Consider the following 11,387-nt stretch of genomic DNA (forward strand, 5'->3'; position numbering starts at 1 on the left):
TATATATATATATATATATATATATATATACGTATATAAATATAAATTTGTGCACTTCTAAACCATTTTATGTATTTTATTTGGGCTGGGATTTCTTTATTTCCACAAATAGTTCAGCGTGGGTATTCCCTCTTTACCCTGCTGGACTTCCCAGTATGGGACAGTGCTGTCCTGATGCCCCAAACAGGCCTATGGGCCACCAGCACTAAAAAGCATATGGAAATTCATCCTGATCAGCAGGATTTTCATAGTGAAGGCAGGGGGGATTCAATTGAATATTACTTCTGTACCCATCCACAACTTTGTGTAATAACTGATTTTATACTGCGCTTGGAAATTGTGCCCAAAAGTGGAAAAAAGGCCTAAAATGTGAAACAGTATACAGATGTATTCAAGATGTTGGTAGCCTTTCAAACCCTGAGGGGTGCAGTTCTGTCTCCATTACTGAATGCAACCTAACTAATGTAATTCTAGGCTGCATTTCCACATAGTATTTATTACCTCACTTTTGTTCTTACCTGAGAAAAACACTCAGATGACCACACAGTACAACACACAACATGCTGCATTTGAATTGAAAGAGCATGCCGATCTGTTCATCAGAACTGATCCAGAAACTTTTGACAACAAGGAATGTTCAACCTGTTTTGGCCTCAGGCAGCATAATTGAGAACACATGCTGTTTGAAAAACAACGGCTTTAAAGACATGCTTCATCATTATAATGATATATGAAACACTTGAGTGTTTTCAAGTGGAGCTGTACGAGCAGAGGGTGAAATCTCACGTATGCGGGAGAAATCACATCTTAGACTCATCATTAGGCTTTAGACTGCATGATTATAATTGGGAAAAAAAGTCAACAAAGCATAGTATTTCTCTAGCATTAACAGCTGTAGTTTTGTCCTTTAAAGGAATAGTTCACACAAAATTAAACTGATGGAAGTTTACTCTCAGGCCATACAAGATGTAGATTAGTTTGTTTCTTCATCAGATTAGATTTGGAGAAGATTAGCATTACATCACTTGCTCACCAATGGATCCTCTGTAGTGAATGGGTGCCGTCAGAATGAGAGTCCAAAAAGCTGATAATGTTACAGTAATTCACAAAAAATTGCTTCCAGCCAAAATAAGTCCTCTATCCATAACATTACTTCCTCCAATGAAACAATTGTCTCATCAGAAATATGCACAGATCAAGAACTGTTTACAAGCCAGAACAGTCCAAAACGGTTCTAAACAAATATTTTAGTGGATTTTGATGTGAGAGGACAACAGGGGATAAACGGTTTTAAGTTAGAATGCCTTATTGATGTTTTTTTTTTCTTTTTTACAAACAGCATTTCACTCTTTCACTGTAGAGGATCCATTGGTGAGCAAGTGATGCAATGATACATTTCCCCATATCTGTTCTGATGAAGAAACAAACTCCTTTACATCTTGGATGGCTTAAGGGTAAGGACATTTTCAGCAAATGTTAATTTTTGGGGTGAACTATTCCATTAACACTGAACAATTGCATAAATGACTTTTAAATTATTCATTAAATTACTCTGACAGTCGTGTAATTAATGCACAATTTCCTGGATGTACTGTATGTGCATATTTTTCTCTAGACATTAATCATAGGTCATATGTGATCACCAAAATGCCATTATACAAATAAAAATGTCTGGCTAAAAGTAGTCTATTCCCCATTTCCTTCCCATTTCAGCCAAAGATTGTAGATTAGTAAGGTCCATAGGGTGGGATATATTTATGGTTCCCACAGTGAGGTTATTGCGCAAACATAAGCCTTCCGTTTGCTGGCTATCACTTGATGATCTAAGAAGTGCTAAACCAGAAAGCACAGATTTTCCATGATGGATTAGCTTTAACATCAAGTTTGGTTTGGCATCTCTTTATCATGCGAATGTAAGACTTTTCCTGCATTCACTGTCTGCAGAAGTCTTACATTTAAACAAGCTCTTTATATCTTTATATATTGTACATGCATACATAAATTATAGTTTTGAAATGTTTAAAACATACATATTTGAAAATGCATAATTTCAATGTTAAAATAAAGCACTACACTAAATAAATTAGCCTATTTATTGTTGACTATTTTTGTCTTTCTTGGTAAAAGACTACCAAAATTTATATAAACATTTAGTTTCCAGGCCGACTTTATACAACGTTTCTCAGTTGTAAGTGATTTGTTTCTCTAAGGAGGGGATTGGGTTTAAGGCCATGTTATTTGTCCTTTTTCCACTCAATATGCCATTATGTAATGTCTCATATTAATTCAAAGCAAATAATTTATGCACAGAACTCCCTTATTAAGCCAGGGTCCTCCAGAAAAGCCTTTGTAAATAAACGATTTAGTGTAATCAATTTATGCTGCTGTGGGAACATTATTTTAATTTCCTCTCAAGTGACTTGTGCTGGTGCGCTGTGTGAAGACAAACTCTCAGCCTGTGCCCTGCACCGTGTCAACTTTATGATGATGGAAGCTGCCATAAAGATCACAGCAAATCTGTTTGGATGGTGTGCATGTGACGACCCTTACAGCTATCTGTCGAAGCATGTTCTGTTTTCCATGCTGAATACAAACCAGAACATGCTTTTCAAAAGGACTCATTTGATTCTTTTTCAGAAGATTTTCCATTGACTTCCAGTCCTCCAGCTCTGATGTGGCTCACCACTACAGAGCCTGAAAGAGTCGGTCATATCAGCCATGCAATATCTGACACCTGCCTCTGAAATGTTTTCGACCATGATGCTTTCCAGGTACAATCAGCACCAATGATCTCGGCTGGCCAAGTGCACTCAGTGCACTTGCACAGCATGACAGATGTGGCTTCATTACTTGGCCTTGTTCTGCAGCATTCGTATCACAGAGTATGAGCTTACAGCTTTGTGAGACAGGATAATGGATGTGGACTATTGTAAAATACAGAACCTACTAACCTATTTTACATTCATTGTTTGTTACAGTGGTCATGATAATACTGTCACAGTATTTTCAGTAAACAGTCATGTATTTTCTATGAAAATTGGACTGAGAGATTGCACCTTATGTTTGCAATAGTGTGTCTTATTATGCTGGCTGTAACTCAAATCAAATCAAATGATAATCAAATAACAAAAGAGCATTATAACCAGCATATATCTGCCACAGTGAGGTTATTGAAGATCTAAACTAGGCATGATAGATTAGCTTCAACGTCACACTGGGCTTGGCATGTCTTTATCATATTCCATATTGTGGACATTATCAGAAGACTGTTCTTGGCATCATTTTCATTGACATGTTAGGTGCATTAAAAAAATCAGTAAGCGTTTTAAAAATGTTTTTGAAATAGGCTCTTATACTTACCAAAGCTGTTCTTATTAGATCAAAAATACAGAAAAAAATAGTAATATTGTGAAATATTATTTCAATTTCAAATTATGGTTGAATATATTTTAAATCATCAGTTATTTCTTTGATGGCTAAGCTGAATTTTCAGCAGCTGATCCTTCAGGAATCATTCTAATATGCTGATTTGATGCTCAAGAAACATTTGTTACTATTATTAAATGCTGAAAACTGTCGTAAAGTTGTGAATATTTCCAGGAATCTGTGAAAATTATTCATTTCTTTCTTTCTAAACAAATAAAGTCTAACATTTTTTATTAATTAATTTATTTATTTATTTATTTTAGCCGGGATCAGGTCAGACTTGTGGGAGCTAATATATTAAGATGCAATAGAACTCAGTTATTGTTCACTCCCATTTTTGGAATAAATTAAATGTAAATTGAATATAGCACTATCTTGTTCACCATGCTTGTGTCATTATCTGATTTCCATAATTTCTTTGGTGAATTGGCTGCTAAAACAACAGCGCATACTAATAAACAAAGGTTGGGATGCTTCAGATTAAGTATAGAGCTGCAGATACTACATATAACTAGGAGCAACACAATGTTCAGAAAACTTTCACATATTTTATCACTAGTACTTCTGGTGTTTAATAGTATCTTATATTCTGTCCTTTTGTGACTGCAGCTTATTTGCAATAAAATGGTTTCAAATGCTCTTTCTCACTGGGAAATATTTAAGTTCTGAAAGTATGTTTTGAACCCTTTAATCTCAAAGACAGTTTGACGATGAACACCTTAAGAATGAATTCACTTACAATTTGGAGTACCGTGGTTTACATTTCTTTATTAACACTGAGTCCTCAAAAAAGCAATTGTATGGAGATTATGTAACAGGGTTTGTGGCTTTATTAAAACAGTAGTGAAACATGGTTCAACCATAATCATAAAATCATCTAACAACAGCCCCAAGAACAATGATATGAATTAATAAGTTCCTTCCGTTGTGTGATTTTGAAGGAAATGACTTGCCAAAACATTAGCTGCACGTCTAAACAAACCGCTTGGACTGAGACAAAAAACCTGCAATTAGTTGATAACAGTGTTTGCAGAAATTCCTGCTGGCACATCAGAGAAAGCTTTGCTTGCTTTCCTGTCTGGCAAAGATGTCTATTAGGTTAAAATTGGTTAATTTTGCTGAAGGCAAGAGCAATTGTTATACACATGCCCAATCATTGGACATAAATGGTATCCGAACATGATACACGGCAAGTTGAGTTTCTGATATGATCGTTGCACAGGGAGAGAGCCGTATATGGAGTTTTGATCAGTACAATGATTACCCCAAAAAAGACAAATTTTTATAGTAGATATGTCAGATAGCTCTGAACAACCAAAATAGCTAATTGAAACAGTCACGCTATACTTAATGCACTTATACTTTATAATATTGCATGTTTCTGCCAAGTAATAAAAAAGGTCATTGTAACTTTTTATCTCACTATTTGGACTTTTTTTTCTGCAATTCTGTGAAAAGTCTAAATTGCGAGATATAGGCCTTAAACCATTGGCCTAAACATTGGCCTTTTTCACAATTCACAGTTTATAGAATTGTGACTTTTTCCCTCAACGTTTTTTCTCTAAATTCTGAGTTTACATTTTGCAATTCTGTGATTCTGCGATTTTGTAACCGAGGAGGAGCGAATGTAATTTGTGCCTAATGGATGGAGCTAGCATATCCAACCACACCCTAACCATACCCATAACTCTATCCCTCCACCCCATTAGACGTCCAGAGAGGAGGCCCTGATAGCACACGTACATCACGGAGATGTCTTTTTTTTAGAGTGTTTGCTCATCTGCAAAATGTCTATAGGACGTTTCCTATCAGAAGTCAAATAGATGTTTAGAAAATGTCTTTAAGATGTTTATGATTTAGAATGTATATGAAACTGACATCTGAAAGACATCTATCAGATGTTTGTACACAGCAGATGCTTTCCAGATGAAGCGATCTTTAACAGACATCTTGCAGACGTATGTGCACTATCTGGGTCGTAAATTATATCTGGAGAACAGACCGCAAATGTTCAGTATGTTGTCCTTTTTCATACTATTACAGTGGTATGCAAAGAAAAAAAAAGAAAAGAATCATGAGGAAAAGAATGCAGTTGTCACAATCTGTGATGGCGAGGAACGATGGAGACGAGGAATAAACGAAACAGTCTTTAATCCATGGAACACCGGGTACATCAACACTGGAAACAGCAGGAAACACATCAACGTAATGAGTAGAACCAACTGAGACAGACTGCACAGACTAGGACTTAATTACAGGGGATGATTGGGGAAACACAGATGTATGGGATGACTAATCAAACTAGTAACAAAACGAGGACAGGAACATGACCAAATCAGGGAACAGAAACAGGGACAAAACATGACACATCCTGACAGTGATAATGGCTCTTGCCATATATATTCTTGTTATAACATGTCACGTTAAAATACCATGAGTTACATTATTCTCATTATATCTGAAAATAAATCATGAAGGAAAATCGACAACTCATTCAGTCAAATAGACGGATAAGCTTTATTTGTAGGGCAACCTTATGGTTTAAAATGATTAGTTTTAGTTTTTTTGAATGGAAGTTCCATAATTCAAAATGCAAGAATAAGGTGGATAATAAGTTTGCAAGTTCAGCAATGAAAGTGGCTTAAGCATACAAACCCTTCGCCTACCAACTGCTCTGTGTTTGTCCAATCCATGAACATTGCCACTGGCCACGTTTGCATTATTTAGCATAGCATTATTGAATAACATTTATTCCTCACTAAATATACAGTATCTGGAAACAAACAAAAAAAGTTTAAACATTGCTGTAGCGTGACGCTCCTATTATCACACTATATTTCATAAAAAATAGATTGTATGGGGATGTTATGAAAGTCACATGCAGACCATATGCTACCCAGATTATATAAATGCTTCATAGCATTGCTTGTTTTATTGATGACTCATTTATTGTAGCATGACAACTTGCTGTATGGTTTAATTCTGATGAAAACAGCATTCTTTAGTTTACAGTAAATGCCGTAAGTCAGGTAGTTCGGTCGATCAATAAAAAAAAGACATTTACAGTGTAAGTTTAGACAAATGCAATGCCCTTCTGGTGAAATGTAATTATGTAATTTTAGTAAAACACTGACTTAAATTATAGTTGGGAGCAGATTATTCATTGAGGGTGTTTATGAAAACAACAAAACTCAACCATAAATTTTACATAAATCTTACTGTTGTAACAACAACAGCTCATATTGTTTCTCCATTTTATATATATATATATATATATATATATAAAATGTCCTCTCTTGTGTTGATTATCTCGCTCTCTCAGCTCCGATTGTAATTGCAAGCCAGGACTTGATTGGCTCTTCAGTTGTTGGCTTTGGGCCAGCAGACTTTCTCCATATAATAGAGGGAAGCAGGACGACAGCTTCTAAAAGAGAGAGCAGGCAGACAACTCCTGGTGGTGGACTAACTGTGCAAACCTAAAGTGAACAGCTCAGATAATGTGTAAGGGATTAGCTGCCCTGCCCCAGACATGTCTGGAAAGGTAAGATCTTCAAAGCATCTTAGTATCATGGATTAATTAAAAATGTACTCCATGATATGTTATCTAGATAAGTCGGTTGGCAGCCTCCTTTGGGAATCAGTGCTTTGTTCTGGAGCAGCTGGGGATTCTCAAAATACCATTTTGAGAAAGTATGTATGGTGTTTTGTATTAGGTTTAGGTCTGAGTAATGATATGGGAAGACATTATTCATTATATGGCGATTAAGAGTTGTCTTTTGGTTAAACATTTGCATTTATACAATGTCAATTGTATAGAAACTGAAGAATTGTATCTGTTGTATAGTAAATTTGTATTGTATTGTACATTTTACGTTTATCTTATTTTCCATTTAGATACATTTACATTTTTTTCCCCTAGTTTTTTCTCTGAAGACATCAAGGTTCCTCAATATTACCAAAAACCAGAACTTAAAATTGTTTAGTTCTCTGTTAATTACAAGATTTGGAGCAGAATTCCTGAGAACAGACTTTCAGTATAGCAATGAGGACATTTATTGTGACTATTGAGCCATTCTCTGATCAAATAATTGTGCTATTGGCTCATTCGTTGTGTAAACATATGTTTATCACTGTTCTTGGCTTTGGTCTTAATGCTTGGCCCAGGGCCTGGAGTACTTCTGAAAGTGTATTTGTACATCAGAAAGACAGTTTTAAGATGGCAACATGAGGTGGTTTATAATGTAGCATTATATAATTAAACCATAAAATCGTAATTTTAATATATGTGCTTTTAAGCTGAGAATTGTGTGTATTGACGTCAGTATTTTTGGAGCAGTAGATCTGTCTGTGGCGGCAAGATGTTCATGAAACCTCAACAAATCACCAAGTTTGTTGACGTCACTTCATCCACAGTCATCTGGGAGGAATATGTGCCTCCTCACAGATGAAAAAAAAAAACATACAAAAGGATATTGTATCTGTTTTTAACTCTGCAGAGAGTGTGAAATAGTTCTGAATAGATGTGAATTGAACACCTTCAACATGTGTTGTTTTGTTGTATCGTCTGTCAAAATGTGGTTATTACTGTACTGATGACAGCTATACAGGTCAATAATAAAAGCTTTCTATAGCTGACGTGCAAAAGGATAAAAAGACTAAATGAAACAAATTATCATTCTCTGAAAAACAATATGTGTACTTTGAGAGAAGAAAATAGATGACGCTAGGCTGATATTATATAATCTGTTGACAGGTATGTTGTACACTTTGGAAATATCCTCGACATTTATTTTGAAATTCAATTCATACATAACGTAAATCATTTATTAGTGTACGTTAAAAGCACTAATGGACATCTCTATGGATTTGTGTTTGTGCTGTCTTCAGGGCTAAGGAGATCAAGACTAAATTGGGAACTCTGCTTCAGAAGCCAGAGAATTCCATCGACCTTATTATCCCCTACCAAGAAAAGCCTGAGAAGAAACCAGAGAAGCTTCAGAAGTGAGTTCCTGTTGGCTCCGTTAACTTTCCCTCTGATGTTATACTTCCTCTCTCTTTTTCTTTTCCTTACTGATGAGGACTTCAGCTCTGCATGTGTCTCCTCACATGCCTTGCATGTTCATTTAGACCAAAAAGTCTAAGTATACAAAAAGCTCCCTTAAGCGCATGTCACCATTCATATTTTTTAAAGTTTCAAAATAGAGCTGAACCGACCTCTCAAAATTGTTCTGTTTGCACTTAAAGGTGGAAATCTCAGGATGATTGTTTTATGTTTTCAGGTGGAAACTGTCCACCTAAAACGGTGGAAATCATCAACCATGATGTTTAAAGGTGGAAATCACCTCAGGATGTTTGTTTGGTCTTTTCAGGTGGAAATCATTCACCTGAAATGGTGGAAATCATCCACCATGATGTTTAAAGGATGGTTTGATGTTTTTAAATAGTCATCCTGAGATGCTTTGCACCTTTAAGTGCAAACAGAACATTTCGGGAGCTCAGTTCAGCTCTATTTTGAAGTGTCTCAAGGGTCTCCAAATTGGTAACCACTGGTGCTTACTGGACAAAGCGGTAAATCCAAGGTACTCATGTTGTCGAGATAAAAAAAAGTCTTTATTCCACAGGCCATTGAGAATCTTAATGTCATTTTTCAAGCACATTTCGACTAACAAGCCTTCTTCAGGGTGCATTACTATAGTCCCTGAGATATATTTTATGTCTTTGTAGTTAAATGCTGCTGTTCACCATGTTTTAACACATAAATAGAAATTTAAGTGGGTTTTAAAGAATCTGTATGAGATGTCACTAATAACCCCCATCAATTAGAAGCTTGTATTGTAGCTAACTCTTTTTAAGCATTCTGCTCTATTCAAGTGTTCAAGCATTCTAACTTGAAATTACGAGGTTCTTACTTTTGAAGCTACAGCAAAGTAGCAAAGTTCAGTGTGAATTCATCAAAAAGCATGAGAATAGAGCACATGAACTACCTATTCGTCTATTAAAACGCCCTTAATTACACAGATTATCAGACGTCACTAAAAGGTGGACGTGTAGAGAAAAGGGCTGAAAAGTAGAGAGCAAGGGAGTCAGAGAGAAAAAAATTGAGGAAGGCCATGTTAGTACATCCTGTAATGGAAAACTGCAAGAGTCTGTTTATAATGAAAAGTGTGTCCAAATTGACCGTAAAAACATTTGCAGACCACTTCAGCTCCCTTTAACTTACGTAATGCCTTATGCAAGTGTTGTTAATAGGGTTGAATTTTTTCAGACAGAATAAAAAAACTATATGAAATATCCCAATCACAAGATGAGACATGTGCATTAAAAACACAGTTACATCAGAAATCAAGTCAGGCCGAAAGACTTGGATAATACCTATTTATACAAGAGATGTGGAAATAAAATAAAATTAGAACAATTTCTTTAGCAGATCATTAACTTTTTTGGTTATAGTGGACAGTAAGTGCATATATTGCTAAAAATGCCCTTTATTTATTTCATATATCATATTTCTGGACCACATTACACATAAACAATTATACCAATTATTGTGTATAGATACAACTTGTTGGCCATATACAAAGGGTAATACAACTAAGTGAAGAAATCTGCTTGTTTTGTTCAGACCCACACCTGAAGAAGCAGCCCAATGGCGCGAGTCCCTTGATAAGGTCCTTTCCAACAGCTGTAAGTATGATGTTTATCTTAATGGCCATTCGGTTGCATTTTGCATCTTGAAAGTTCTTCCAGGCATGAAGGTTTAGCTTATCAGTTGAGTACGTAAAACACATTTTAAAACTTTGTTTATATTTGTCAGTTTAGAACCTCTGGAAGTATATTAGTTGCACTGATGCACTTGATTCGGCATGCGTAAACAGCTTTTGCTTGAACAGACACATTAACCTTTACAAGCTACACATCTACGAGAATGTTCCTAACAGTAGTTTATATCTATAAAAAAGAAGATTATTTCTGACACATAGATAAACAACCATTTTCTAAATGACTTATAGACTTCTAGTGTTTTCATGTAGAGCTAATTATAAGGACTAGAAAACTTTTTGCTTTTTTCAGATTTTGCATATTCTAATTCTGTGACCATCCTTATTGAAATTAAAGCTGCTCTACATAACCTTGGCCTCTCTATCATCACATGTGGTTGAAACAAAAATTGCAAGGTAGATCTTCTCCATGGATGAATCTAATGCAAATTGCCCAAAACAAATCCTATAAGAGGTATATCCAAAACATGTACTGCCGTAGTAGCCAGAAAATATTTTCCATATGCAAATGAGATAAATGAGGTAAACCTGAAATATCTCAACACACTGAACTTGATTGCTCAAAATATAAATTATTATTGTATGCTTAAGGCCTGTTCACACCAAAGACAACTAGTTTTAAAAATAATTTTAAAAGAACAGTCCACACCACAACTATAATTATAAAAGAAGAATAACTTTAAAGAGTTTGAGAATTCAAAGCAGCAGACAGCAAAACAAGAATGTTGTCATCTGTTGCTGTGAATACTATTTATCATTATAGTTATCATTCTTGGATTAAATGGGCCTTTGCTTTGTGAATCTACACAAGTACAGAAGAACACAGTCTGAACAACGATTGCTTCTGTAGTCCAGCTTTAAAGTGTATTCAGTAAATGATCAAACTCTTTATCATTTTCTGATTCGTTGTTGGTTCTTTACAAAAAACCTATAAATAAACAAAATGTCAAAAAAGATCCTTTGTCTGCACAGAAGGGCTGAATTAGTCAATTATAGTAGGGAAAACAAATATTTGTTATTCATTCAATTATTTGTTTCAAGGCCAGTTTGTTATGTTTAATTATAACAATTTGCCTTGGAAAATTTTTTCATTTTATTTCAGAGTGGATTGTTTGCAGATTAGCCTAATCAGTTCGTACTGCATTATATATATATATATATATATATATATATATATATATA

The 11,387-nt window shown here is 35.1% G+C and overlaps 1 protein-coding gene across 1 annotated transcript in view; it reads left to right on the plus strand.

Moving 5' to 3' along the window:
• Positions 1–6,858: 6,858 nt before the first annotated feature.
• Positions 6,859–11,387, plus strand: part of LOC107551009 (regulator of G-protein signaling 5-like) — an 8,020-nt gene continuing 3,491 nt past the window's right edge. The window contains exons 1-3 of the mRNA XM_016232486.1: positions 6,859–6,967; positions 8,314–8,427; positions 10,049–10,181. Of these exons, the coding sequence (XP_016087972.1) occupies positions 6,924–6,967; positions 8,314–8,427; positions 10,049–10,181 (291 nt within the window). The 5' untranslated portion in view covers positions 6,859–6,923. The remainder of the gene's footprint in view (positions 6,968–8,313; positions 8,428–10,048; positions 10,182–11,387) is intronic.

The sequence above is a fragment of the Sinocyclocheilus grahami genome, unplaced genomic scaffold, assembly GCF_001515645.1.
Source record: "Sinocyclocheilus grahami isolate Dianchi unplaced genomic scaffold, SAMN03320097.WGS_v1.1 scaffold412.1, whole genome shotgun sequence".
Classification (NCBI taxonomy): Eukaryota; Metazoa; Chordata; class Actinopteri; order Cypriniformes; family Cyprinidae; genus Sinocyclocheilus; species Sinocyclocheilus grahami.